The sequence below is a fragment of the Pelophylax lessonae genome (genome assembly GCF_965119305.1).
Source record: "Pelophylax lessonae genome assembly, chromosome: 2".
Taxonomy (NCBI): Eukaryota; Metazoa; Chordata; class Amphibia; order Anura; family Ranidae; genus Pelophylax; species Pelophylax lessonae.
In genome coordinates this window covers 199,722,777-199,741,162 of record NC_138769.1, presented here as the reverse complement: position 1 = coordinate 199,741,162, position 18,386 = coordinate 199,722,777, and the positions used below count along the sequence as shown (strand labels likewise).

The 18,386-nt window shown below is 43.7% G+C and overlaps 1 protein-coding gene across 1 annotated transcript in view; it reads right to left on the bottom strand.

Moving 5' to 3' along the window:
• WWC3 (WWC family member 3) overlaps positions 1-18,386 on the bottom strand; it is a 357,513-nt gene that overhangs the window by 148,260 nt on the left and 190,867 nt on the right. The window contains exons 4-6 of the mRNA XM_082245434.1: positions 16,689-16,765; positions 11,801-11,880; positions 1,300-1,429 (exon numbers count right to left, since the gene is read on the bottom strand). Of these exons, the coding sequence (XP_082101560.1) occupies positions 1,300-1,429; positions 11,801-11,880; positions 16,689-16,765 (287 nt within the window). The remainder of the gene's footprint in view (positions 1-1,299; positions 1,430-11,800; positions 11,881-16,688; positions 16,766-18,386) is intronic.

The window sequence follows — 18,386 nt, the reverse complement described above, 5'->3', positions numbered from 1 at the left end:
TGTGATCTGTAATAACCATACTGTATAAACTAAAACTAGTGCACGTATCAAAAATGGCCATACAAGTATGAACATTTTAAATGTGTAGAACCACTAGATTAGGGTTTCCCAACCAGGGTCCTGGGAACCGTGGCATTCCTCCAGTGGTTGCCAGGGGTGCCTTGAGCAACGAAGAGTTTCCAACTCCCAGAAACCACTATCAATTATCCTTTTAGCTCTGTGAAGGGGGGATAGATTTTCCACTGGTCAGCAAAATAAGAGTGTCCTTCTCCCACTGACCATTAATATATGGGGTCCTTCTCCTAATGGTCACCAACATATGGGCCCGTTAAACCAACTAGCAATAAAAGGCACTTTTTCATTGACAACCAAAGGTAGTATTAAAGAAAAACAACTATCTCCTCTGGGTCTCAAGTATGCTAGATACACCAAATGTTTCATTATTTTATATATTATTATATTTATAACTTACTGACCACACAAATGTGGCATGAACTAAAGATATATCATTTTAGCAGAGGTTCCCCAAGACAGGAAAATTATTTCAACGACTCCTCTATTTTAAAAAGGTGAGATTTTGATTAGTAGATTAGTAGTAAAGGAAATAATGAGGGTAAACACTTCTACAACACTCAACAAAAGTTCCAGTTTTAAAGTGTTACTAAAAGGTAATTTTTTTTTTTCCCCCCAAAAAAATAAACATGTTATACTCACCTGCTCTGTGCAATGGTTTTGCATAGAGTGGCCCTGAACCTCCTCTTCTGGGGTCTCCTGCTGGCAATCCTGGTATCGCAAACTGCTTGCTATTGGGCACATAGTGCATGCTAGCTTCCGAGCAGTGTGTGTCTATGGAGCTGTGCTCCATAGACACACACAGCGGGCTTAACCCAACCCCTCCCCCCGCCTCACTGCATTTGATTGACAGCAGCAAGAGCCAATGGTTCCTGCTGGTGTCCTGAGTCCCAATAATAAAATATTAGAAGGAAGAAGAGATTCAGTCCTGCACAGTGCTGGATCTCGTATCCCCTTTCTTCCACTTCACACAGGGAAGGGGTTGGACGAGAAAGCTATTTGTTTTTAACCTTAATGCAGAAGCGTTTTGGCTTCAGAGCCACTTTAACTCTGCAATAAATAAGCACTTGAGCGTTTAAGACAAAATACCTCATTCAGCTATATAATCGATGCAGCTACTTGGTCAGAACATAAAGAGCCCTTATTAGTAAGGTGAATGTGAAAAAGACTCTCATAATTCAAACATTTTAACATACCAGTGCTTGGCAGGAGCAACCAATCACCCACCTGCATCAGATCACGCCTCTCCTTCTCTCCCATACAAATAGCTTGTCGTATTGTTCGCAGTTCACTCATTATTGCTTGAGCCTCGTCTAACTTATAGTTGGTATGGGCGCTTGACATCTTCCGATCTATTCTGTAGTAGCAAAGGGGAAAGCATGAATACCATAAAAAGGTCTAATGATGAAAACTGTGAATGGACAATAAAAAAATTATATAAAGAAAGCACTTGCTTCCTAACCAATATACTGCCTATTCTTGTGCAGAATATGTCATAAATGTATACGACAGTGACACCCTCCTAAAGAAAACATGCAAAGATAAAAAATATGGCAGCCACTATTGCTCAATTTTCTTAAAAATGTAGGCTTCAGGGCTGTCATCCAGTAGTGAAAACCCTAGGATTTGCAAAAGTAAGAAATGGTAGTTGCCATATTTCTATCAGAAATTCACTTTAAGGAACAGCTATGTTTAAATAGATACTTTTAAGGAGGACCCCCATACCAACCATTTAAATCAGAATAACGGTACAGTGTTACTTTTAAAATATTCCATATCTACATATTTGGCTTGTTTTTCTTTGCCTCAACTTATGTTAAGTAGCAGGGGTCATAAGCCAACTTAAATCAGACAGCTATTGATTTGTCAACAATCTGACCACACACTTGCTTTCTATCCCTGAGCAATTAACAGTGTTAACAAGCTTGGGCTGTGAAAGGTCAGGCTATTGACAATGTCTTCCAGTTGGACTGCGAAACCCCTCACATTTAAGGACCATCAGGGGAGCTCAGAAGGTATGGAGCCAAGCTGTATGGTTACAAATGTGGAGGTGACCATTGTTCATATGCTTCTGAAAACACTAAGTGCATGTCTGCTTTTTTGATGAAGTCAGAAATGACAGCCTCTATACACACATTTGAATACAACTCTTTAGGTACCAACCAGTGGCGGCCCGTGCATAGGGGGCGCCAGGGCGCCGCCCCCCCTACCCCTAAAAAAAAAAGAAAAAAAAAAAAGAAAAAAAAAAACAAAACGAACAAATAAAGTTGTTCAAAAAAAAAATTGGGTTCGCCGGCCTGAACCCAAGGAACTGGTGGCTGGGGGGGGGGGGGTGGGGTTACCTCCCAGAAGAGGCGCCGATTGGCTGCCTTCTGGGGAGGTAGGGGGGTATCCTGGGCGCAAGTCTTTGCGGTTGGACACCCCCACTTTCTGATATCCTGGCTGTGATTGGTCCAGTCTACAGCCTGGACCAATCATCATCCAGGATATCGCTGACGTCGCAATGGGGGCGGTGCCGGTGCGTGCGTCAATCACTCACCGTCACCGCCGCTCAGAGAAGAGGAGAGGCCGCCCGCCGGTTCCCGCCGCCGAGACGACGAGGGAGAAGGACCCGCCGCAGAAGAGGAGGAAGAAGCTGAGCCGCGCCGCCGCCAGGTAAGTTTGAACGGAGCACGCACGCTGACACTCTGCAATCATTGGGGGACAATGCTGTGGGCACTCTGCAATCATTGGGGTACAATGCTGTGGCACTCTGCAATCATTGGGGTACAATGCTGTGGCGCTCTGCAATCATTGGGGTACAATGCTGTGGCGCTCTGCAATCATTGGGGACAATGCTGTGGCGCTCTGCAATCATTGGGGACAATGCTGTGGCACTCTGCAATCATTGGGGTACAATGCTGTGGGCACTCTGCAATCATTGGGGGACAATGCTGTGGGCACTCTGCAATCATTGGGGACAATGCTGTGGCGCTCTGCAATCATTGGGGGACAATGCTGTGGCACTCTGCAATCATTGGGGGACAATGCTGTGGCACTCTGCAATCATTGGGGTACAATGCTGTGGCGCTCTGCAATCATTGGGGACAATGCTGTGGCGCTCTGCAATCATTGGGGACAATGCTGTGGCGCTCTGCAATCATTGGGGGACAATGCTGTGGCGCTCTGCAATCATTGGGGGACAATGCTGTGGCACTCTGCAATCATTGGGGGACAATGCTGTGTCACTCTGCAATCATTGGGGACAATGCTGTGGGCACTCTGCAATCATTGGGGGACAATGCTGTGGCACTCTGCAATCATTGGGGGACAATGCTGTGGCACTCTGCAATCATTGGGGGACAATGCTGTGGCGCTCTGCAATCATTGGGGGACAATGCTGTGGGCACTCTGCAATCATTGGGGTACAATGCTGTGGCGCTCTGCAATCATTGGGGTACAATGCTGTGGCGCTCTGCAATTATTGGGGACAATGCTGTGGCGCTCTGCAATCATTGGGGGACAATGCTGTGGCGCTCTGCAATCATTGGGGACAATGCTGTGGCGCTCTGCAATCATTGGGGACAATGCTGTGGCACTCTGCAATCATTGGGGGACAATGCTGTGGGCACTCTGCAATCATTGGGGGACAATGCTGTGGGCACTCTGCAATCATTGGGGACAATGCTGTGGCGCTCTGCAATCATTGGGGGACAATGCTGTGGCACTCTGCAATCATTGGGGGACAATGCTGTGGCACTCTGCAATCATTGGGGTACAATGCTGTGGCGCTCTGCAATCATTGGGGACAAAGCTGTGGCGCTCTGCAATCATTGGGGACAATGCTGTGGCGCTCTGCAATCATTGGGGGACAATGCTGTGGCGCTCTGCAATCATTGGGGGACAATGCTGTGGCACTCTGCAATCATTGGGGGACAATGCTGTGTCACTCTGCAATCATTGGGGACAATGCTGTGGCACTCTGCAATCATTGGGGGACAATGCTGTGGCACTCTGCAATCATTGGGGGACAATGCTGTGGCGCTCTGCAATCATTGGGGACAATGCTGTGGCGCTCTGCAATCATTGGGGACAATGCTGTGGCACTCTGCAATCATTGGGGTACAATGCTGTGGGCACTCTGCAATCATTGGGGGACAATGCTGTGGGCACTCTGCAATCATTGGGGACAATGCTGTGGCGCTCTGCAATCATTGGGGGACAATGCTGTGGCACTCTGCAATCATTGGGGGACAATGCTGTGGCACTCTGCAATCATTGGGGTACAATGCTGTGGCGCTCTGCAATCATTGGGGACAATGCTGTGGCACTCTGCAATCATTGGGGACAATGCTGTGGCACTCTGCAATCATTGGGGGACAATGCTGTGTCACTCTGCAATCATTGGGGACAATGCTGTGGCACTCTGCAATCATTGGGGTACAATGCTGTGGGCACTCTGCAATCATTGGGGGACAATGCTGTGGGCACTCTGCAATCATTGGGGACAATGCTGTGGCGCTCTGCAATCATTGGGGGACAATGCTGTGGCGCTCTGCAATCATTGGGGGACAATGCTGTGGCACTCTGCAATCATTGGGGGACAATGCTGTGGCACTCTGCAATCATTGGGGTACAATGCTGTGGCGCTCTGCAATCATTGGGGACAATGCTGTGGCGCTCTGCAATCATTGGGGACAATGCTGTGGCGCTCTGCAGTGATTGGGGACAATGCTGTGGCGCTCTGCATTGAAAGGGGCTCGCACGCTGAACTCTGCATTGTGGGGGCACAGCACAGTGTTCATTGCATTGAAGGGGGCACAGCACAGTTGCATTGAAAGGGGCATGCACGCTGAACTCTGCATTGTGGGGGCACAGCACAATGTTCATTGCATTGAAGGGGGCACAGCACAGTTGCATTGAAGGGGGCACAGCACAGTTGCATTGAAGGGGGCATGCACGCTGAACTCTGCATTGTGGGGGCACAGCACAGTGTTCATTGCATTGAAGGGGGCACAGCACAGTTGCATTGAAGGGGGCACAGCACAGTGTTCATTGCATTGAAGGGGGCACAGCACAGTTGCATTGAAGGGGGCACAGCACAGTTGCATTGAAGGGGGCATGCACGCTGAACTCTGCATTGTTGGGGCACAGCACAGAGTTCATTGCATTGAAGGGGGCACAGTGTTTATTGCATTGAAGGGGGCACAGCACAGTGTTTATTGCATTGAAGGGGGCACAGCACAGTGTTTATTGCATTGAAGGGGGCACAGCACAGTGTTTATTGCATTGAAGGAGGCACAGCACAGTGTTCATTGCATTGTGGGGGCACAGCGCAGTGTTTATTGCATTGAAGGGGGCACAGCACAGTGTTTATTGCATTGAAGGGGGCACAGCACAGTGTTGCATTGAAGGGGGCACAGCACAGTGTTTATTGCATTGAAGGGGGCACAGCACAGTGTTGCATTGAAAGGGGCATGCACGCTGAACTCTGCATTGTTGGGGCACAGCACAGTGTTCATTGCATTGAAGGGGGCATAGCACAGTGTTTATTGCATTGAAGGGGGCACAGCACAGTGTTTATTGCATTGAAGGGGGCACAGCACATTGTTCATTGCATTGAAGGGGGCACAGCACAGTTGCATTGAAGGGGGCATGCACGCTGAACTCTGCATTGTGGGGGCACAGCACAGTGTTTATTGCATTGAAGGGGGCACAGCACAATGTTCATTGCATTGAAGGGGGCACGCACGCTGAACTCTGTATTGAAGGGGGCATGTACACTGGTCTCTGCATTGAAAGGGGGCATGTACGCTTGTCACTGCATTGAAAGGGGGCATATACCATCTCCTGTACCATGACCTGTGACATGCCTATACCATATCTGTGCCATGCCTGTACCATCACCTGTGCCATGCCTGTACCATCACCTGTGCCATGCCTGTACCATCACCTGTGCCATGCCTGTACCATCACGTATGCCATGCCTGTACCATGACTTCAAAGTCACGCAATTTTTTACTGCGTTTTTTGACGTGAAGCAATACCTATTACATTTTTCTTTTTGCGCCCCCCCAAAAATTTTGAGCACCAGCCGCCACTGGTACCAACTGCCTTGATATAGGGTTTTCATTGAAGGCCTCTGCTTATGCATTGTATGATCATATTCAGTGTTTCAATTGTCCATGCCTGTGACAAGTTTACTTTCAATAGGGATTTGTTGAAAAAACATGCAACATAGGTATACCTGAAATACCCTGTCAACCACAAAATAAAAATGTCTATTAGCACAGACCATGCTTTGTGTTCAAAAGGAACTTGATATTGGTTGGTAGTTCTTCAATGTGTGTTGAGTGCCTGCTACTGCTGTCTTGTTCAATAGAATTCTCATCCCATAATGGGGCCCCAAAATGTATTAGAATTCTTTGCTTCAACTCACTTTATAAATTATAGAAGTTGTCTAGTAATGCAATCAGCAGCAGTGGAGAAAGTGAAAGAAGAAGTATCAGTTGTTAATACCACAGAAGAATGCAGAAAGGCTGTAGGGCTCCATGTGCAGAGGTAAAAAATCCCATAAATATTGCATAACAAGCATTAAAGTTTAACTAAAGGCAAAATGTTTTTTTTTTTTAATTTTGAATAAAGTGGGGAGGGATTAGAACACATGTCAGGTTTTTATTGCTATGTGTGCCCCAATTATGGAGATTCACTCTCTGTTGGTCCTGTTTACTGTTATCATTGAAATTTTAAAAAAAATCCCAAATTTTGGGTTGTCCACAGAAAAGGAATACAAGGGTAGTCGTCCAATGGACACTAGTTCTGGTGACAAGGGACTTCTCTCACTTCCTGTTGCGGCCATGGAGCAGGAAGTGAAGGGATATCTCGCCAATGGGACACAGATGGCAAAAAAAAAAAAAAAAAAACTGACGGGTTATATCCTTTTCTTACTCTATCCAAAATGAAAACAAAAATTGCCTATAGTTCTATCTTGAGACCCTCAGTTTTCCAGACAGCAGATGCATTCCAGGAGGATGTGCATATAATTGCACTGGGCTTAATATGAAGCACATTTAAACCCAATACCACAAAATATAAACAGGTACATCTCATAAAATTAGAATATCATGAAAAAGTTAATTTATTTCAGTAATTCAATTCAAAAAGTGAAACTCATATATTTTCTATAGATGCGTTACACACAGAGTGATATATTTCAAACATTTCTTTCTTTTAATTTTCATGATTCTGGCTTACAGCTAGTGAAAACCCAAGATTCAGTATCTCAGAAAAAAAAAATACTTTATACAGAAATGTCGGCTTACTGAAAAGTACGTCCATGTACAGTATAGTATGAACTCAATACTTGGTCAGGGCTCCATTTGCATGAATTACTGCGTGGCATGGAGGCAATCAGCCTGTGGCACTGCTGAGGTGTTATTGAAGCCAAGGCTGCTTTGATAGCGGCTTCCAGCTCATCTGCATTGTTGGGTCTGGTGTCTCTCATCTTCCCCTTCATCTTCCCCTTGACAATACCCCACAGATTCCCTATGGGGTTTCGTTTAGCTGAGTTTGCTGGCCATGATCATTAAACCAGGTATTGGTACTTTTGGCAGTGTGGGCAGGTGCCAAGTCCTGCTGGAAAATGAAATTAGCATCTACATAAAGCTGATCAGCAGAGGGAAGCATGAAGTGCTCTAGAATTTCCTGGTAGAGGGTTGTGGTGACTTTGAACTTGATAAAACACAGTGGACCAACACCAGCAGATGACATGGCTTCCCAAATCATCACAGATGTGTCCAGGACATGGGCTACAACTGTCACATTCCTTGTATTAAGCCACTCCTGAACCAGAGACAAAGTCAAAAGCATCTTAAGTGGACTAAGGAGAAAAAGGACTGGACTGTTGCTCATTGGCCCTCTTTTCAGATGAAAGTACATTTTGCATTTAATTTAGAAATCATTTTCCCAGAGTCTAGAGGAAGAGTGGAGAAGCACAAAATCCAAGTTGCATGAGGACCAGTGTGACGTTTCCACAGTCAGTGATGATTTGGGGAGCCATATCATCTGCTGGCATTGGTCTACTGTGTTTTATCAAGTCCAAAGTCAGCGCAGCCCCCTAAAAGGTAAAAACTCTAGACCACTTCATACTTCCCCTGCTGATCAGCTTCATGGAGATGCTGATTTCATTTTCCAGCAGGACTTGGCACCTGCTCACACTGTCAAAAGTACCAATACCTGGTTTAATGATCATGGTATCACTGTGCTTGATTGGCCAGCAAACCTGCCTGACCTAAATCCCATAAAAAATCTGTGGGGTATTGTCAAGAGGAAGGTGAGCGACACCAGACCTAACAATGCAGATGACCTGAAAGCTGCTATCAAAGCAACCTGGGCTCCATAACACCTCATACCTTTTCAGTAAGCCAACATTTCTGTATTAAAAATACTTTTTTTTTTCTTTTTATTTGGCCTATGTAATATTTTAATTGTCTGAGATACTGATTTTGGGTTTTCACGAGCTGTAAGCCATAATCATCAAAATTAAAAGAAAGAAATTCTTGAAATGTATCACTCTGTATGTAATGCATCTACATAAAACATATGAGTTTCACTTTTTTAATTGAATTACTGAAATAAATTCCCTTTTCAATGGTTTTCTAATTATATGAGATGAATTCTAGATTAAAGTTCATTTACCATTTATATTTGCAGCATTTTTGTAATATCCTGTATTTATGTGAATATCTTCTGTGAATTAATCCACATTATCACACAATTTTTGTAAATAAATGTAGAAAGTTGTTATGCTGAAGGCTGTTGCGAATCTTGATTTTATTTTTTTGTAATATTTATATATGTAGAAAGCACTAAAAAGCAGGCTTACAGAAAAACTTAGTTATTTAAAGTTGATGTGAACCCTAACTGAATGCATTTGGTTTGCAAAAGCAGCACTGTTGTTCATAGACACTTTACAGGATTTTATTTCTTTTAGAAAAAAGAGATATTAAATACTCCCGTTCTGTTTTGCAATTCAGTGCTACTGAAATTCTGCATCCATTCTGCCTACATGCTTTGAGTGGACTCCAGCGGTGGCTGCTGTCATTTCTCAGAGTGGGTTTCCTGTTTCAGGGCCTGAACTTGAACCTGGGACCTCTGCTCTGTCTGGCAGTGACTCTTCTTGCTGAGTCATCTGGAATGCTGGATAGTTCCCTGGACAATTCCTTGAATGAACTCGCCTTGAACCTTGTTTGTCTTAAACCTTGAACTTTTTGCTCCTCCCATGAACTTCCTGATTTAAGCAATGTATCTGCACTTCCTGTTTGCCAGATCATTTTGCTCTCCAGCCTGTATCTTGCTTTTGTTCCTCCTGATACCGTTTGTATGTTCACTATCATTTGCTACCAACCTTTGGCCTATTCCTCGACTATGCTTCTTCTTAATCCCTCTCTGCAAACATTCGTTACTGACCTTTGGCTTGTTTACCGACTATGCTTCTGCTTGATCCCTACCTGCTATATCTGCTACTGAACCCCGGCTTGGTCATCTCCTGGTGGGGCAAACCTGAGGATCGCAGCCTGGTACTAACATGAAGCATCTCCATCATCAGGGGCTCTGGTGAATACTTAGAACCCCCACCTCAGGTAAACCTGTGGCATTAGCCAGGGTGACCTGCTTGTATTCCTGTCCCGCTTGTCGGTGGGTGCTGCTCCACTGCTATAGCTACTGGCCTCCGAGCCTGACTCCAGACTGTTACCAGTAGAATATATCTGTGCAATAAATGTCAGCACAGCACTTTAGAGTTTCTACTGGTAGCACATGTGACAGGGTCAAAACAAAACAATGCATCTATGAGATAGTGCTGGCCCGACTTAAAGCGGAACTAACCCCATTGATTTAACAGATTCCAAAAACATTGCCGGCATGCCGAGAATGTTAAACTAGAACCATAGGCAAAACATTTTGGTTTTTTTTTTTCATTTTGGATAGAGCAAAGTAAGGTTATAAACCCTATATTTTTATTAAGGTTTTAAGGTTATAAACCCTGTATTTTTTATTTATTTTTTCACCATCTGGTTCCCATTGTGGAGTATTCCCTTCACTTCATGTCCCATAGCCAAACAGGAAGTGAGACGAAATCCTTGCAAACTAAGGGAATTTCCTGGGGACCCCTAGGTAACAAGAACTAGTGTCACCATTGGAAGATTTCCCATCTATTACTTTTCTGGGGACAACCCAATATTTGGGTATTTCGTTTACTTTCACTTTCAATGAAAATGGTAAACAGGACAAATAGAGAGGGGGGGTATCCCTAATGGGGGCACAGACAGCAATAAAAACTGACAGGAGTTCTAATCCCTCTGCACTCTATCCAAAACCAAAAAAAAAAGTTCTGCCTTTAGTTATACTTTAACTGGTACATTTGCTTGCGCCCTCAACCAAACTGTGAAACTATCAAACTCTGGTGTCAAAACTGAGTACATTTGCAGCATCATGGCAGTTGCAGATCAAACAGAGGCCAAGATGGCAGCTTCCTTGGCTGAAAAGGATAGGAGGGTTTAGTTCCACTTTACCAGGAATTGCAAAAACAAGGACCTTCATGTCAATATCACCAGGTTTTAGTTTAATGCCAGCCGTAGATTTAAAAAAGACTGACATTACTTCTGTAATAACATTAAAATGTTATAAATTTTATGAGATTTTAGTGATTGGTTTTACATATACTTTAAGAACAGAATCGAACACTATACTGTCACTTGATTTATGTCAAAAATTGAGGACACAGAGAATAAACAAATCATCTGAGAGCGCTGCCCTTGGAATGATTTAATCCTTGGAGTACTATTTTTAAAATCACATCTTGAAGAAATAACTGCCAGCCACATTAGACACCTCCCATGTAAAGCCATAGATTACCTACTTGAAGAATGGAAAGTTTTGTTGTAAACCTGGCCTTTTACATCATCAGGCCTGGCAACAGACCTCAAGCTAACCACAGCTTGCTTCCTGCTACCCTTCTATCAACAGCAGGTACTGTTGGGAGGCCAGGGATTTTTTTTTATACACAGGACCTGTCCCATTACCCCTAACAATGCTCTTTTTGTTTTTTAAGCCGCTTCTGTGTGTTTTACTGTTATCTCAGGGCACTGGCCATATCTGGTGTTTTCTCGTGGGCTTGTGTCTTTTGCTACATACATATAATCTATGGCTTCTCTGCTAGAGAGCTAACAATGCCACCCTGTTCTGAAAGTATGCTAAGATTTTCTAAACTAAACATTAGCGCAGATGGAAATTCCCTGCACGGCCAGAGCTGTAATGTCCACAGCTTATTACAGCTATGTGTTCAGTAGGAAGGAATTGCATATTTAGGTCCTCGTGGAATACTGGCTAAGCGGACTCGTCCAAGGAAGAGGGAATTCTGAGTCAGCAGTGCAATTAATATGCTGCAAAAGGAACAGGTTACATGCTAACATAAGCATACTATGACAGCCACCCACAATACATTACATGGACAAATCTATCCACATGTCTAATGAACCAGTATTATCTTTTTAGTGGAAAGTGTCAGTCACACCTTAATGCACAGGCTGTCTCATAAGTGGAAGAATAAACCCACTTTTATACTGCATGAATGGAACGCAACGTTAGCAGCGTAAAAGAGGATTCTTTTTCATTTTTCTGAAAATAATTTCAAGCACACCAAATGCAATATATTTAATTAAAAATAAATAAATATCCACGGCCAGCTTACTCTTGTAGAGTTTCCACTCCCTTTTCTTTGAACTGAAGTTCCTGTTTCATCAGAGTTAGCTCTCGTTTTAACCTAGAAAGCTGAGAAAAAAACACCATTGTACATTAACCATATTTAAAATAATTATTACAAAATTAAGTTTACTACAAAAAGCTTGATGGTCCTATGTGCAAATTACTTGTAGGAATCACACCAAAGTCATGCATGCACCAGTTTTGGAACCACACTGCAACCAGATTGCAAGGTACATTTGTACTATGCGATCCAGTCCAGAACTGCGTTTGTGACTTGCCTTTGGGGTGTTGTTAGGATTGCATTGACACTCGCTGCAGATCACAAGGGCAGTGCAATCTGAATGTGGTGTGGGAAACGCACACAGATTGCAGGGTTTTCTTGCACCATATTAGTGTCAACCTAGGCTTGAGGACAGTTGGCAGAGACCTGTAAATAAATTTTACTTCTGTGCTTCTATGCTTCTATGACCAACTATCCACCCAGGACTTATTCCAGCAGTTACAGTCTAAAATACAAAGTAGGACCATTTGAAAAATGATTTGAAAAGATTTTTAGCCCGTGCCATTACAAGATGTGTACACCATTTATTCTATGGGTCGAGTTTGGGAGCAGATAAATAGTATAAAGAGTAACGTTACAGTGAGGGCAGTAAAGAAACCAAATAATTTTTAAACAATTATAGGCATACACAATATTGTTTATTTTAAAACTGAACTCTAGGCTGACTTAAAAGACCCATTAGTGCAATTCTGCATTCATTAACACACTATTAAATAAGTGCCAATAGGAGGAGTTGGCAGAGTGTCAATAGTGTGTGAGCTCATCAATGTGCAGCTTCTACTGTCACTGTCAAGTCACAGGCTGGGGGGAGAGCCCTGACAACCTTGGAAGTGGGTTGAATGATGCTGGCTATCATTTAACCTGGAAGAATGAAGACATCATGTGGCAGAAAAAATGGGATTTTCGACTTACCGTAAAATCCATTTCTCTGATGTTCATTGACGGACACAGCTCCTAGTATTTATAACCCCCTACAGGAGTAGGACACTAGGCATAAAAAAATTCTGGCTACACCCATGGGTAGTCCCAGGGGATATACTCCCTCTCTCTGCAATAGCCACTCAGTTTTGCAAGAAGCAGTGTCAGGAGAATAATAACTCCACAGAGGGGTGGGTGCTGTGTCCGTCAATGAACGTCAGAGAAATTGATTTTACGGTAAGTCAAAAATCCCATTTTCTCTTTCGTTCATTGATGGACACAGCTCCTGGTATTTATAACCATTGGGACGTCACAAAAAAAAAAAGGGTGGGAACAACCAAAAAATTCCCCAAGGCTTAACATTAGCCAACCAGGCAACAAGGTTTCAACCAAACAACCGGCGCCCACCTGAAAAAATACCCTCAAAGAGGATCAGGATCTCTTAAACAGCAGCCTGCAAAAACTTGCGGCCAAAGAAAGCATCTGCAGATGCCAACACATCCACTTTATAAAACTTTGTAAAGTGTGCACCAACGACCAGGTGGCCGCCTTGCAAACCTGCGTCACTGACGCCTAACGTTGGAAAGCCCAGGAGGCACTAAGCGCCCTAGGTGAGTGCGCCTTGACAGGGAAATGAGGAACCTGACCCCTGATAGAATAAGCCTGAACCACCGTCTGTCTGATCCATCTGGAAATGGTCACAGAGGAAGCAGGCAACCCTTTTGGAGGTCCATCCGTGAGCACAAATAGAAACTTTGACTTTCTGAAAGTCAGAGACAACCTTTGGAAGCAACGAAAGACAGGGGCAAAGAACCACCTTATCCCAGTGAAACACCAGGTAAGGTGAATGACAGGATAACGCCGCCAGTTCTGACACCCTGGCGCAGAAGTGATAGCCACTAAAAAGGCCACCTTGTGGGACAGCGTAAGCAGGGGAATCTCCTGAATATTTTCAAAAGGAGGCTTCTGCAGGCACCAAATTAAGATCCCAAGGCAGCAACGGACACCCTGAATAAAGGTATGCACTAGGAGGTGTGTGGCCAAAGGTCATTGGAAGAAGAACGCCAAAGCCGATACCTGGTCCGAATGGTACTCAAGGCCAATTTTACAGAGGGAACTTTACTTACTCTTTAACTACTTAAGGACCGGAAGGTTTTACCCCCTTAATAACCAGGCCATTTTTTTATATATGGCACTGCGTTATTTTAACTGACAGTTGTGCGGTCGTGTGACGCTGTACCCAAATAAAATGTATGTTCTTTTTTTTCCCACAAATAGAGCTTTCTTTTGGTGGTATTTGATCGCCTCTGCGGTTTTTATTTTTTGCGCAGTAAACAAAAAATAGTGACAATTCTGAAAAAAAAAAACAATATTTTTTTACTTTCTGCTATAAAACAATCACAATAAAAAAAATAAAAAAAATCAAACTTTTTCATCAATTTGGGCCAATATGTATTCTGCCACATATTTTTGGTAAAAAAAAATCCCAATAGGTGTATATTGATTGGTTTGCACAAAAGTTATCGCATCTACAAACTAAGGGATAGATTTATGTAACTTTTATTTATTTATTTTTACTGGTAATGGCGGCGATCAGCAATTTTAAGCAGGATTGCGACATTGCGGCGGACAGATCTGACACCTAACGGACACTTTTGAGGAGACCAGTGACATTACTACAGTAATCAGTGCTAAAAATATGCACTGTTACTGTACTGACACTGGCAGGGAAGGGGTTAACACCAGGGGCGAGCAAAGGGTTAAGTGTGCTCCTAGGGAGTGCTTTCTAACTGTATGTGGGATCGACTCACTGGATGAACACAGAGACCTGTGTTCCTAAATAGGAGGTGCACAGGATCCCTGTGTTCATCTCTGACAGAACAGTGGCCTTCCTCGTTTCTGTCTCCGTGGGGAGCGATCGCGAGTGGCCAGCGGATGTACAGGTACGTTGTTTCACATAATAGAGCCGACCTGCCGCAGTAAAACTACGGCGGCTGGTCGGCAAGTGGTTAATGTATTCTATGCATTAAGATAAAAAGCCTTTTGTGTGTAGCTGCCCCCCTCAACCCCCCCCCCCCTAATATTTACCTGAACCTCCTCTCTATCCATCGATGTCCACGAGTCCCTCGGCTGTCCAGAACTCTCCCTCCTGATTGACTGAGACACAGCAGCGACGCCATTGGCTAGTGCTGCTGTCAATCAAAGCAATTTAGCTATTTAGAAGAGAAGGGGGCGGGGACGAACGGTAGCTCAGTGTCTGAATAGACACACGGAGATGCAGCTCGGGTGTCCCCATAGGAAGCTGCTTACTGTGGGAGCACTTGACAGGATGGAGGGGCCAGAAGCAGTAAAGGGGGACCCGAGAAGAGGAGGATCTGGGCTGCTCTGTGCAAATCCACTCTACAGAGGGGGTAAGTATAACATGTTTGTTATTTAAAAAATAAAAAAAAAACACAAGACGTTACAATCACTTTAAGGCCCCGTTCACACTGGGGCGATCCGACTTCCCCGGGCGACCACACAGGTCGCGGCGCGCTGATCGCACCACGACCTCGGAGCGGCCGGCAAGGACTTCATAACATTGAAGTCTATGCAGGTCGCTCCGGGTCGCCCCAAAGAAGCTCCGGACCCTTTTTCTAAGTCGGAGCGACTTGTGTCGCTCCTATTAGAACGGGTCCACAGCTTCTGTATGGCAGGCGACCTACGGCGACCTGTCAGGCGACCAGGTCGCCTGACAGGTCGCCCCAGTGTGAACGGGGGCTAAGTGCCGGTTCACACTAATCCGACTTGTCAGGTGACTTGTTGTGCAATGGAACCGTTCTAATCAGAGCGACTCAAGTCTATTATGAGAAGTCGTTGCAAGCCGCGCTGAAGTCGCGCTGCACGGGCGACTTCATTAGTCGCCCGAAGTCGGGGCGACTTGGAGTCGGATTAGTGTGAACCGACTCTAAAGCTCTGTCAAGAGTCTACTGATTCAGAAACTGCATATAAAGCCACAGCGGCTATGGTACAGCTAAGAAGAAAGAGAGAGAGAGAAAGAAAACCTTCCTAGGAGAAGGTGGGCTTCTTTTAGTAGCGAGAGGAGGTCCATCACCTAAGGACACTTAAAAAAAAAAACTGAGGCTAGTTGGGAGTGGTAATAGTGATAAAGGGGGATGTTGCTGCAGCATTTCATTTTTTCCAGTGTCCAAACACCTAAAGGTAGGTAGCTGCATCACAACCCAGCCAAAATGGTTTAAAGAAGTCGTGCCATATAGTGTACGATTCTGGGCAACAGTGGATGAATGGTAAAGTATTGCAAATTGTTGTCAACTCTCTAGTTTTGTTATTAGTTTAGTGCTTCTACCCCCACAGGATTTTTTGGAATAAACCTTGTAAATGTGAGCAAGGAACTGCTGCATGCAAGTTTATGTAAAGCCCACATTTTTTTGTACAATATGGAAATATTAAAGCATCTGCCGGTTTATTTTTTCTGACTGTGTATCACTATAGCTGAAGGAAATTTTTCTTCACTCAATCTCAGAGATGCAGCAGAGAGTTAATCTCCTAAAAAGACAGAAATGCCCCGCTTAGACAACTGGAACAGGTGTCCCCATTGGATGATTTACCCTTACCTTATGTTGTGGGGACTATTAAAAAGTTTAGTATTTCCCCTTCCCTTCTTTCTTGGTCACCAGTACAATTAGAGAGGTAAATCTCTCCAATGGGGACACTGACCACAATTAAGTTGACAGATGTCTAATCCACCCCTGGTTTATCCAAAACTGAAATAAAGGTTTAATCTAGAGATGCAGTACATATTAATGCTAATATCTGCAACAATAGCAAATGTTTGTAAAACATTGTAATGACTCGTATATGACAAAGTTTGAATCATCAGCAGTGGTATTCTTACCCTGTCTCGACGACTTGCTATTTCTGCCTTAATTTGATAAGGATCATATTTTGTGTTAGCAGAGAATCCCGAAAAAGCTAAAAGAAAATTAAAGAAACAATATGAACACACATAAAAATACAAAATATTGAATGCATTATAGTTAAGTAAAGACAGTCAAGTTCATGTAAGATTCAGTAGCCAGTCAGTACAAATTAGGAGCTAGCAGAAAAAACTTGCCGCATCTAAACTGCCAGCTCGTTCCTTTACTCGGTGGTTAGCCTGGTTTAAAGCCTAGGTGCCCGTTCCTGCTCAGTACAAACACTTTAAAACTCAGCTTCAAACAAAGGACCACACACCAATGAAGTCACAAAAATCTGAAGTATATTGTTGGATAGCATGCACTGCATCCTTCCACCTTAGGTCTGCCCCTCTAATGCATTTTACCCATCTCAATCTTTGTTGTAGAGCTGAAACATGATGTCATTAGTGTGTGGCCCATTGTTGGAAGCTAAGAGCTAGCACATAAATAAATATATATTTCCATATAATCACAGGGATGCAACATAGTATCAAATGGCACCACATCCCTATAATAATACATAAAACAGAAGAATAGAGAGCTGAGGATTTTTAAGATGCCAAGAGAAACCCCAGGAAATAGACTCAACATTTGTGTTAAAACTTTTTCTATTTATTAAATACAAACATTTAGGCTACATTCACACCTGAGCGTAGCGTTTTTCGCGCGTTTTTTACCGCGATTTTACCGTGATTTTTGCGGCGATTTTTACCGCGATTTTACCGCGATTTTTACCGCGATTTTTGTGCAGGCGTTTTTAGATTGAATAGAGATCAATGGAAAACGCCTGTAATCTGCCCAAAAAGAAGCTCATGTACTTTTTTGAGCGTTGGGCGTTTTGTATACAGCCTCAAAACGCTCAGATGTGAACAGGGGCCATTGAAATGAATAGGATTTGTCTTGTTGGGCGTTTTGAGAGCTGATCCTAGAGCAGAAAAACGCCCCAAAAACGCCCCAAAACGCCTACATGTGAACGGAGCCTAAAACAACATCATAAATACCCATACTAGGGTGTAAAATATCAGCATTACCTAGACACATGATTGCTTGCCCCAGTTAATAGAGCAGACCTCCTACCATTAATGTACCAATGTACAATGCGCTGCGCTGCAGTCAGTGCAAAACTGCTAAAAAAAAAAGCTAGACAGTGGATTGTAGTCAGAGGACTACTGCTGCAGTAGTGCGCCACTCACTGCTGCAATAATTCTAAATCACTACTGCAGTGCAGTCACTGTAGTAGTGCAGTAGTGGTTTAAAATTATTGCAGTGAATGAGTATACTATTGCAGCAGTAGTCCTCTGACTCCCCACTGTCTAGCTTTTTTTATAGCAGTTTTGCACTGACTGCATTTAGTGATTTAAAATCATTGCAGTGAGTGCACTACTGCAGCAGTAGTCCACTGACTCCTCCAATCCACTGTCTAGCTGTTTGTTGTCTAGCTTTTTTCTAGCAGTTTAACTTGCACTGACTGCAGTTAGTGATTTAAAATCTTTGCAGTGAGTGCACTGCTGCAGCAGTAGTCCACTCCACTGACTCTTCCAATCCACTATCTAGCTGTTTGTTGTTGTCTAGCTTTTTTCTAGCAGTTTAATGTGCACTGACTGCAGTGTTAAAAATGTTAATAAACAAACATTAAC